The 12,142-nt window shown below is 41.5% G+C and overlaps 1 protein-coding gene across 4 annotated transcripts in view; it reads right to left on the bottom strand.

Moving 5' to 3' along the window:
- GART (phosphoribosylglycinamide formyltransferase, phosphoribosylglycinamide synthetase, phosphoribosylaminoimidazole synthetase) overlaps nucleotides 1-11,842 on the bottom strand; it is a 40,731-nt gene extending 28,889 nt beyond the window's left edge. Inside the window, exons 1-4 of one of the 4 annotated variants that reach the window (XM_067299048.1) lie at nucleotides 11,637-11,842; nucleotides 9,319-9,606; nucleotides 7,946-9,049; nucleotides 1,969-2,117 (exon numbers count right to left, since the gene is read on the bottom strand). In XM_067299048.1, coding sequence (XP_067155149.1) covers nucleotides 1,969-2,117; nucleotides 7,946-7,956 — 160 coding nt within the window. In that variant the 5' untranslated portion in view covers nucleotides 7,957-9,049; nucleotides 9,319-9,606; nucleotides 11,637-11,842. Of the gene's footprint in view, nucleotides 1-1,968; nucleotides 2,118-4,266; nucleotides 4,536-7,945; nucleotides 9,050-9,318; nucleotides 9,607-11,636 lie in introns of all 4 variants that reach the window. The other 3 variants (XM_013955321.2, XM_067299061.1, XM_067299058.1) reach the window with 3 other exon arrangements.
- Between the last annotated feature and the right edge of the window lie 300 nt (nucleotides 11,843-12,142).

The following is a 12,142-nucleotide window of genomic DNA, read 5'->3' as shown; positions in this document are numbered from 1 at the left end:
TCAACCCAAATATGTCTTTATTGACAGAAACAATTGCTGGCTCAAATTAACCATGAAACTTTTTTTGACAGAGATACAGGCAAGGTTTATATGATTGAAAATCATTTATAATTTTAAGTTGGCCTTTACATGTTGGGGAAATCATCTGAGAACCAGAGTTTCAATGCTTGTTAAAGGAAATTTCATGAACCATAGGAGAGGATCAACTTTCAGAGCCAAGTCTTGATTACACTGAAAACCAAAAACAATGGTAGCAGTTTCACAGGCGTTGGTTGCCAAGCTTTACATGATATCATAGGGCTCACATACCTCTGTAAAACTGTTTTTCCGTTTTCTTCCATGAGCAAAAATCTAGACCCCAGTGCTAGGACTAAAACGTCCGAGCAGATATGAATTGCTTCTTTTTAGGTAGATTCTGCCCTTCTCCCAGTTGGCTGTGGATTTCTCTCCTACAGCACATGTGAGCCCATAGCCCAGAAAAAAGGATTTCAGCACATGCTGTAGATTTCATGGACCTGGCTCAAGCATTACTATGCACACGTTCAAATATTTTGCACTCGGAGGATGCAGTATTTTTTATGGCGTAACAAGGTGAGAGAAAAGCTCAGGAGTTTTTGAAAGGCACTGCTTGCAAAAAAATACTGAAATTAACATTCTGCAGGCCGTACAAACTGGCATTGACCCAATTAAGCACAAGGACAAAGATTTTTGTTTGCCCCTCCGGATGAGAGGGAAACATTTGACTTTCCTGAGCTGCTCTTCCTCCTGCTGTCTCCTCTGAGATCAAACAGAACAAACAACTGCTTATGGTGTTGTGAATATTTAAAGTATGAACAAAGATATTTAAACTGCTAGTAATTAAGCATTCAAATGGAATTAAATATGATAATATATCCGCTGTACAAAAGTCTGACAGGATTCATGTTCCTGCATGAAATGGTAATAAAAAGAGATTTTACTCACATACAAATATAAATGCAGAAAACAGATGCATATAATTCATGTTCACATGCATGCTGTGTTAATTTTAGTTCTGCACGTAAACATATGTTTAAAGCTGAAACTTAAGTTAGTTGTTTAAAATACCCTTCCAGGAACTGGTATACAAAGGACATGAGACAGGAATTTCTGAGTAATTATCCTAGGTTTCATATTGATTCACTGTGTGCCTCCAGGCAAGCACCTTAGACAAGTATTTTTAAACATAGCATCTAATTTTAGATGCTCAATTTGAAACACCTTAAGCTTGATTTTTCAAAATTGGTAAATATTAATAGTTTCAATTACACCACTCAGAGCTTAATATATGAAGTTAGAAGCTCAAAACAGGCAGCTAGTATTAAGATTATTATTAAAAATAATCCTAACCTCTAAACATCATAAACACAAAAAAATGAACATTTTCCTAAGCTGGAATATTTTAGATGAGAAAATACTCATATTACAGGTTTGAGGGATCACAGGGCTTCAAAGCACGTGTGAAAATAATTTAGTAGCGGTTCCTGCTCAAAGCAGCCTGCTCTGCCACTCTCTGAGAGGTGCCTGCATTTGCTGCAGGCACTTTTCAACTGTTCACCAAACAGTTGCTGAAACGCAGTGCATACCAGGCTAAACCATTATCCCTTCCCAGTTAGGCAGCTGGGAGACAGGAATCACTACAGCTAGCCCAAGCTACTCCCCAGAGGCATCTGCAACACAGACAGATGGAGTTTTGACTGCGTCCTCCACCCCCAAATCCAAAGAATTAGCCACTGCAACTGAGCTCATAAAATCAGTGGAGGTTGCACAAGGCTTTGCTCAGACATTTCTTCTTCTTAACCTCCTCCCGCTACATCTATAAGATCTGTTTTACATGTCTCAAACTTTAAAGATAAAAAAAATCCTTTCACATTAACAGCTAAGATTGTAAATTGATTAATGGAATAATTTACAAGTTTAACTATAAAATTTGAAAAAAATTTTTTTTACCTGAATTTGAAATTTTTCCATTGTCAGCTGTTCCTGCATTTCCTGGTGCAACATACACATGTTTTACATGTGGGGACTGGGCCAATTTCCAGGCCAGAGCGTGCTCTCTCCCTCCACTGCCAATCACAAGCACCCGATCAGCCATTAGTCTGCGTAAAACCAGAATGGAAGCAAAACAGCCAGAATTAGAGGAGTGAGGTTAGGACAGCAAGAGCTTCACAGACTGCATTTCCAACAGGTGTGAACGTCACTTTGTTTCAGGCCAGGATTTTCCTATAAGGGTTTTGTTGGTTAAAAAAATGTTGTGTGTGAAAGTGGATAGCACTGGCTTAATCTGGTGTGACATTAATGTAGGTGTCAAACATTGAAACCCTTCAGCACACAAATGTAACCTGCAGGGTAATACTGGTTTTCCTGTTATCAGATTGGCAAATATTCCAAATTATACAGAAGTCTGTGATGTAGGAAAAAAAAAGCCTTATGAGTGACCAGGATGTGACATGTAACCTATATAAGTTCCTGGAGAACCTAAGGCTGCAAAGAGGTTTGTCTGATGAAGAACCAATTGCTCTGTATTACAGCGTTAGGGAGCTAAATAGTGCGACTCAGGATTTCTTAGAAGTAACACCTGAAAGATCTCTAAATACTTCATAGGCTTCATAATATACTTCATAAAAACATACTAAATACTTCATACACTTCATAACACTTCATGAAAAGGAAAGCTTAAGAGCAACAAAACAGGGAAATCAACTTCCAGCTCTGATTCTTCTTAGGAGAGAATAACCACGAGGCAAACAACAGGGAGGACCACGGGCCATAAACAGAGAGAGCTCTCCCTGGCAAGGTACTGAGTGACATTCACGCCTCTCTCATTCCACTGAGTTTCAGAAAAACCTTAACACTCTCTTTGGCTTCAGTGGGAGGTAGATTAACTACCATGAATGAAGGCAGCAATTTCATCATGACCCGATGTAAGCATGGCCTGCCACTGCCTGGTCCTGGTGGTCTCCCAGGGGGCCAGGCCTGCCTCCTTTTCTCAGCTGTGCATTTTTACCCCTTCCCTTACACTGTCATTAGCACTTGCACTGCTGCACTAAGAGATGGCTCTGGAGCTGGTCAAAAGGGGGAAAAAAACAACCCCGCTCCTAAGTTAGATTTTTGGTAGCAAGCCACTCTTAAAGAAATGAGGAAGCAGAAACCTAACACTAATGTCCCTTGAGACTGAAGCTGTTCAGCATCTTGGAAGGCAAACTTAATGTTTTTTAACAGTATGAACATGAACTGGTCACAAAAATAAAATGAACTCTCTCAGTTTCACCCCTTCAATGTCATTCCCTGTGTGTGCCCGTACCTCACACATGTTCTATTGAGGTGAATATTACAGCTTTTTCTTTGAGTAGTTTGCAAAGTTAGCCTTTGCTTTTTAAGACCTACTTGTGTATTTCCATATGTATTCTATACATATTTACTGATGCACACCATCTCAAACTTATCATCCCAAAAATGATACCACTCAACTAGCCAGGGAATAGAAGAGTTCACTTAAGCTGGAAAAAAAAAAAATCAGAAATTAGTAAACAGCTAGCTTCCTAAGCTGTTCAAAGAATAAGCTGAAATAGTCATGTTCGTCCAACTGTATATAAATTACAAATGATGCCACTGAACTTCTGTGAACTTATTCACAGAAGAAGTGAATAAGCTGAAGAAGCCATTCAGCAAAGCAAAATGTGGTCCTAAGCCCAAGTGGAGCATGTGTTATTTTCAAGAAAAAATAAGAGCTTTGAATCATAACATATACAAAATAACGTTTGAAACCTATAAAAATTGCTTTAAAGCATTTTAAGTAATGGGAATAAACAAAAACAGTTTTGTGCAGAAAGCAGAATGATTTATCTGATTTAAGGACTTTTGCACGCCCAGCAAAGAGGTCTCCGGTCTCTAGTGTACCAACCGTCTCACATTTGTGAGGGGGAGGAACACGTTCTAGATAAGAACTTCAGTCAGATGGAACAACTGGTCTCTGTGTTGTAATCCTAGCAAACGTAACATTTAACCCTTGACCACTCCCCGCGTTTCTTCCATTAAGTGGCTGGTCGTTGACCTGCGTTTGCCAACGCGCACAGCGCCTTCCAAGGCAGCCTCCCATAAACCTGTCTGCAATTTGAATGCACACAGGTGAATACACTCCCCTTCCAAAGCGCCACTAGGCAGAACTCCTGGTGGGAGCACAAGAGAATTATCGTAAACAAAAGGGAAAAGAAAAGGAAATGGTTGCTAAGGGAAAAATGCCCTTACCACAGGCATGGCGGAAAGCAGATTTTCAGCCAATTGATGAGGCTGGGCATGGGCCTCAACGCCATGTCAGCTGCTACAACTCGATTCAAAACATTAACCGCTGGCCCCTTACACAAGAGCTGCCTCCCACGGAGAGCTGCTCCGATGGAGCCCGGAGAAACCTGTCTTTCCTGAGGACCTCAACTGTGCAGGGAACAGCTTCTACTCGGAAGGCGCTATTCAGTGCATATGGTGAGCCTAACTTCTAAATCCAAGTCTTCTGTAATAAACTTTAGACAGAAAGAGACAGTGAATGTTTTAGAGGGTACTGCAGTGACATTAGCTAACATATTTTAACCCCCTGTTGAAGGAATGATATGCTCAGAGAGTGATCCTTTCAAGCAAAACATCAGGTCAAAAAATATTAATAATAAAAAAGACAAAATAAACATGAATACAAAGATAAAATACAGAAAATTGGCCCTGAATTGTTTACTATGAACTAAATACACTGCAGTTAAAATATAACTTATTTTATAATGTATTTTCAGGTGGGGTTGGCCAATAACTTTCTACTCAGTTGGGTTTGACAAAATACACACGTTGCAAATTTACACAAACATTTTGATTACAAACCTCCTCGATTCCTTGTGATTAACAAAATATATATTGGGATAAAAATTATCAGTTATGGTATACATATTTGGTACACCGAGTTATGATAAACCTCCTTGATACAAAAATTCAAGAAAAAAAAAGAAGGGGAGGGCTACAGTAAAGGGATCTGTTAGATACAGATAGCAACCTAGGACAAAAAAAACCCAAAAAAGAATACTAATAAACATTCATCATGTAGTATCATGTATCTCCTACACTTAAATTAAACCCAACAAGCATGTTTCCAGTCAAGTCCACAAACAATCATCATTAAATAATAAAGTTAAGACCAAGTTTATCAATAATAGGCTGAAATACAGGCTTTACAGCTTTTTCTTACCACTACATTGGAAATGAATGCAGAAACTCAAACCAGAACAGAGAATATACTTACTCTATCTTCTGTGCTGTAAGCAATACTCAAGAGTTCAGATGCGCAAAGAGAAAGGAGAAAGGCAGCCTCCAGTTAAAATGAAGCACCCCCATCCCAATATTACCGCCCCATTGATGACACTGCGTGCTAGCCAATGACTGGGAAACTTCAGCCATGTCAGCTGGGAAGAGAGAACAGACACTTGCACACAAGCGGTCTAGGAATGAGGAGCAAAAACTTCATAGAGCAGAAAACACCCACTCTGTCATTCTAAAGATGCAAAATAAATTCTATCTCATCCCAGTTATTTTTTGCTGTTAAAAAGTGTTCACTAATCTGACTGTAAACATACTCCCTTTATTTAAAAATGTGGCTACGCATAGTCCCATGCATATCAACAGTATGGAAGAATAAAGTGCATGACATTAATGTTCCATTAAGCCTACTGCTTAAAAGTAGTACAATGACAGAAGGACAGGCCTGAAGATCCAGTGACACCGTTGCCAGCCAAAGTAACTCACCATGCTGGCAACTCAGTCAAAGCATCACTTCCCTTTTTCCAAAAGTGATATATTCTAATACTGTTGTCAGGTGGAAAAATATATACATACATACATATATATATATATATAAAAAAATCATAAAATTTAATTGGGAGAGGTAAAGAGAACAAGTCATGGATCATATGTTCAAATAAAAATTAACCATTTTTATAATAAAATTTGAATAAAAATATGTTTCATACATTTTTTTAACTTCAAAAACCCAATGTTATTTGTGCATCCCACAAGTGGTGTCCTAGCAACTTTTGTTTAGGGATTTAGCTTGACAAGAACTTCTTCTGGCAGTGAGGTCAGTTTAGGAGACCAAAACTAGCAGTGGTGGCCTTTCTTTTTCTCACCCCTGCAACACGGTCATAGAAAGATGCTGTATGGGCTCTCTGCTGCCCAGCAATTTCTTGTATTAAAAGCAAAAATTCTGAAGAGTCAAGATTTCTGTTTATTTTGTCCCTAATGCAGGAGTCAAAAATTTGTTCTCAAAAGAGTAAAAGCCATTCCCAAGGTAGATGATTTCTTCTGCAAGAATTATCACACACAAAGGTTTGGGGGAATAACACATGAAATTCCTATAACAAGCACAAGCCAAAAAGATTCCAAAACACGGTACATAATTACCTTAATCAACCACTGTCTGCTATCATAAAGAAGAGAAATGTGTTTGTTTAAAAGACGTTTTAAAACAAAGACAGGTAGCATTTCAGGCAAGGGTCTATTTCTAGGTCCTTATATAAAATAGGAACAGGAAAGCAGAAAGAAGCTAATCACTCCACGTATCCAAGAGGAGGGGACATGAGGATACAGTGAAGACAAGTTGATTTCCAAAGCCTATCCCTGAGGTTGCCAGTAGTAAATCAGTGGGGATGAGCATCAGCCTAGAGACCTTTATCCTCCACAGGGGTGGGGCTCACTAAGAAGCTGGGCAACTCCTCCACTAGGTCAGGGCCTGTGGAGCAGAGAAAATAGAGTGAGGAAGGCAAAAAAACCCAAAACAAAACAGTAACAGAGTTTTCCCCATCTTGACTCCTCCACAAGGCATGGTGAGACTTCAAGTACAGGTAGAAGGGAGGGGAGGTTACTAATTCAGTTGCTGCCCCTTCTCAGTATCTCAGGGACATGAGCCACTGACTCTTCCTAGAACTGGTCCTCTGCACACAGACTTGGGGGTTAAACTGAGCTACCTAGGTTGCATTAATACAAAGGTTATGAAGATAACTTTAGAAGCGTAGGAAAATGTAAACTCCTGAAGCAAGCTCTTCCCAAGTTTTAGTTTCATGTCATAAGTAGGTGGTGCAAGTTACCTAAATATTTATCTCAGCTGGGTGGAGCCTCATAATACGCCAGCATTATCTTCTTACTTCACCCCGACTAAAGCACTAAAAAGGTGTAATTAAAATAAGATCTATGCAATTTAGTACAAGCAGCAAGGGGCATCATTGGTGGCAGCTCACTGCTTCAGACAGTATTTTTTTTTAAGTTAAGCTGCAATGCTGTTGGGTTTCCACATAATCCTTGAATGACAGACGTGGGTGGAGTGTGTTTTGTTTTTTGTGAGCCAAATAAACCAAATCTTGAAAACCTGCACGAAAAAACTGTCGCAAAACAAAGTAACTTAAAAGATATTTTTATTAGTGTCTTAGTTTCAACAAAATCTGAGTTGAGAGTGCAGGGACAATGGTAACACTTAGGTATAATTACAACATTGCACTGTGCAGCATCCGAAGTGCTTCAGCCCTTCAGAAAGACCTCTGCCACACAAGGAGGTTTACACTCCGTTATGAAAATTTACACATGCATTTAATGCCACATGCATAACTAGTCTCTGAAATCAATAGGATCATTTTTCAGAATCAGTGATAATTAAGTAACTCATAGTGAAATTAATTCAGTTTCAGGATTCTAACCACATTTGGGGAAGAAAAACAGTCTACTTATGTATGTGAAAATGAATATAGGCTTAGAAACTTTCAATTTTCTTGCTTAAGGCTTTGTATTTAGAATCCTGAAATAATAAAAAAAGGTAAATTAAAGCTGGCATGCAGTGCAATGTTAGGCTACAGCCAATATGGACAGAGGGTGGTATTTCATAAGACAGCTGGACTCATTCACGTACCTTGTTGCCATTGAAAGAGGATGTCCTGAACCCAGCCACACTTTCCCAGCTCTTTCCGTGCACTGGCTCTGGTGCTCATTCGAGCACAATCGGTTTGCTAAACCATCACAAAACCAACCTGACACAAAAATTTAGGTTTTCTGCTAGCTGAATTGGCTTACTGTGCAGTCAGCCAAGGCCTAGATCCACTACCAGGGAAGGGATGGGATGACACAGCAGGGCAGGAAGAACTTAGGCAGCAACAATCTGCTGGATGCATTCACATGTAACATGTAACTTTAGCTATCTCCTAATTAAAAGTTGCAAAACCTTAATTTCCCAACACTGGGATTCCCAAACTAGTCATAGGCATCCAACTTTCTTTATTTAGAAGATATGGTCCATGCCTGGAGCATCTTAACTCCCACCTTTCCTAGAGCTGAGGCTATAAAACGGCATAGCAGTTAGAGCATTTACCTCAAACACAGGGAATCCAAGCCCAGTGTCACCAAGAAGGCCCAAATCCACACTTCCCCATCCCTGGAAAAGAGCTCTTAGCCCTTGGTTTTAGCCTAAATGAGAAGGGACACTTTCTCTCGAAGTTAGGCAAGAGAAGAAAAAGACTTTAAGACTCCCAGGACAGAGAAAGAACACAAAATGGAGAAGGCTCTGCAACTAGTTGCCACAAAACTCCGTGTAATGTTGTCTTAGGTTCTAATCCTAGAAGACAGAACCATTTATGCATTTTTTCACAGAACAGTAATGGGATAAAATATTTAAAGAATGACTTGCAGCAGAAGCTAAAACTTAGGACTTCTTCCTCCCAGCTGAGGGCTTCAACAGCTAGGCTACCGCCATACCCCCTTCCCATCCTTTACTCAGTTGCCAAACTTGTCAGCAGCCAGGTAGGAGATGTGGTCCAAAATTCTCTCAGACTAAATCCAGCTCTTCCATTTTCTGAATTAACACTCTAATCAGCAGGCTGTTTGATTTCTCTGGTGGTTGTTTCTTAAAAGCAGAGTCCACTGCATGTTATGAGATGCACAAACATTTCAGTACATGTTAGGTGAGCTCCAAGTTAGTCTCCTCAGAGAGCCTTTGCCAACTTCTGGAACCTTGTTCAAGCTTGGACAAGAAACAGAAGATGAAATGTGCAGGCTGCAGTTTCACCAAATGTTGTTTCACAGTTGGCTTAAATTAATTTTTGCTGGTGCAGCTTCCCATTGGTCCCACTCCCTTCTCCACCTCCAATCTCTCATTCCCTCTCCCACCCACACACAAAATTTGTGCAGTCATCTGGATCAGGAAGCCAATAATACTGGAAAACACTACAATAATTATAATAAAATAAATTATAGTAATAAAAAAGTTTTAAGTTAGAGAAGTCCTCTGACCTGCATTACAACATGAGAAATTGCACCATATCACAATGGAAGGGCTGGAAACATGCAACTGGGAGTGGAGGCAGAAGATAAGACCACTTCTTCTAGCAGTACAGGGATCTTGGCTTGGCTGTCTTTTTGAAGCTTGGAGTATCCAACGGACACAGTCTATTTTCTGCTGTTGGGAGGAATAGTCTGGTTCTTCCCCTCTCTCAGTTGCAGAGTTCAGTGCTCTCCACATTGACCCTCTTTTGACTTCTGAGTTAACTCACTCGGTTTACCAACCTGCCAGAAAACCAACTCAGTAAAATAAGAAAAAGGAAATCATTTTCTGTCAGTTTAGTGAACCCAAGCAACTCATTGAAGGATCACGCAATCACAAGCAATCCCTAGAGCCAGTACAAAGGAAGCAGCAGATGCAGGCAGTCAGAAAGTGCGGAAAGAGGTCCTTACTGTAGTAGCAGACTGTTAATCAGCAGAGCTGTCCTGTGAACACCACCCTCAGATCACCTTTGATTGTTCAAGAAACTTTACCACAGTCAGCGGCAAACACTGCTTCACAATTTACCTTCCCCCCTGCTTCTTCCCACCTCTTGCCCCACCCTGTGTATAGTCATCAAGTCAGATCAGAGAATCAAATGAGGGGTGAGAAGGGGGAAAGATCCATGTTTCTCTGCAAATGTATTTCCCCATATGGATCAGTCACCTGAGTTGGTTCACCATGTCAATGGCGCAGACAGCTGTGCTGGTGCAATGCAAGGTACAGGAATAAGCAGCCATAGTGCCTAAACTGGTACAATTGCCCAAGAAGGATCACAGAGCTGCCGCTTTAAGCTAAGGTAGTATGAGGCCCATGCAGAAGGAAAACAATGGAACCTTAGAGAAATTTAAATTTCCTCAGGTTTAAATTCCCTAAAGAGTTGCCTAAGGAGTTCAGATGCTTCCAGGATCAGGCAGCACTTATTTTCTTTTTTTAATTACAGCTTTGGGTTTAAAAATTTTCTTTTGCCCATGTCTTTTATTTAGGACTAATTCCTGGCTCTCACCTGCCAACATAGTCTGGTATATCAGATGTTTTAGACAGCTTTACAAAACAATAAGACTTCATCATTATCTGTGTTTCACTGGAGCATCACTCTAAATGCCAGAATTAGGACTGAGAATACAATAAAGATCTTTGATACCCTGATACAACTGAGAATCTATAAGACAGGAGTCTTGCCTCCAGAAAAGCAGGAGTTGAGAAAAATGGACTTCTGCAGCAGCAGCAGCAATCTGGACTGTTAGAAGAAATAGGTAATTCTACCATAGCAGTTACACCATGTGCCAACTTTATTCTTCGAATAGCTGAATTGTGTGTTTCTTAGGCAAAATGTTACCACAAGTTTCATTATTAAAAATAAATAGGAGCTTCAAATTTTATCCCCCCAGAAAGATTGAATCCTGACAATTCAAACTCTTCCTAAATAGAGCTGAAAGCGTTCAGGGGGCCTTTCATCATCAAAGATGATAGATAAGAACCAGAATGAACAATGGGAGGGTTGGGGGTGAGGGGAATATCATGTGTTAGTATTTCAATTTTACACATACATACCAAAATGAAATATATACTTTAAAGTATTATCTGTGCTCATTAATTCCAAGTTTCCACTGGATAAATTCAAAATAAAAAAAAAAGAGGAGGGCCAGTATTAATGTCGGTAAGCCCCCAACTTTGCAAACAGCAAGGAAAGAATCAAAGCAGGCCAAAGTCCAAAGCAAGAAATGCCAGAAGTTTAATATTTACTTTAAAGCAAATATTTCACCACTTCTTCAAAGCCCTATCAAGCAGAGCAAAATGCACCAATAAGAGTTATGTGCGTTTTACAATACTTTAAACTGGAGTATTTTTGAAAAATGTTACATTTCAAGCTCCCCCAAAGTAAATCTGAACAAGAGAGGCATGGTTAACAAAAATCAGACGACCGGGGGGGGGGGGGGCAAAAAATCACACCTCCACACGACCCTTTATCGCAGTGAACGAGTAGAGGTGCAGCACCCGGGTTAAAATAAAGAGGCCGGAGCGTTTGCACGAAGCGGCCCCGCTGCGCGGCCCGGCCCGGGCCCGGCAGCCCCGGCCATGCGAGCCCGCCATGCCCCCCGCGGCAGCAGCAGCCCCCGCCATTTTACCCGCGCCGGCAGCGCGGAGCACATGGCCCCGCCGCCGCCCCCTCGCCCCCCCGGCGGGAACGCCTGGCTGCGGGAGGCCAAGCGCCGACAGCGACCCCGGGACTGAGGGGTACGCGGCGGCCGCGGAGCACGCGCTTCTCGGGAGCCAAAGAAAAACTTACTTTCCTTCAGGGAGATTTTAAGCCGCGGGAAGGCATCCTCCCGCCGCGCCGCTGAAAACTACAGTACCCAGGGCGACCCGCGGCATGGCGGCGGGGCGGCGCCGCTCCGGCTGGGCCCGGCAGGAAGCCCAATACGGGTTTGCGCCTGAAGCCCCGCGGACGGCAAAGCAATTTGCCTGAAATTCTTCAAACCTACAGATGTTTGTGGCTGCCACTTGGGGAGCGTGCTGAGCGGGGCCGGAGGGGCCGGTGAGGGGCCGCCCCCGGGCTCGCCCAGGCGGGGAGGTGGTGGGGGACAGGCACAAGGGGGGGTGCAGCGGCTCTCGCTGGGAGGCGATAGCTCCAGCTTTAAAAAAAAAAAAAAAAAAAAAGTACCATTTGTGGATTAATGTTTTTACGATGTAATTTGGGAAACAGAACTTCACGCCAGAGTGCAAAGGTGATAGTGCAGTAAGTTTGCTGGACAGTGCTTTGCAAAGATTACTTTTGCTTTTATATCTTCTCAG

This window comes from Apteryx mantelli, chromosome 1 (genome assembly GCF_036417845.1).
Source record: "Apteryx mantelli isolate bAptMan1 chromosome 1, bAptMan1.hap1, whole genome shotgun sequence".
Lineage (NCBI taxonomy): Eukaryota > Metazoa > Chordata > Aves > Apterygiformes > Apterygidae > Apteryx > Apteryx mantelli.
Note: the sequence above shows the minus strand (reverse complement) of the source record. Positions and strands in the feature narration are given on the sequence as shown.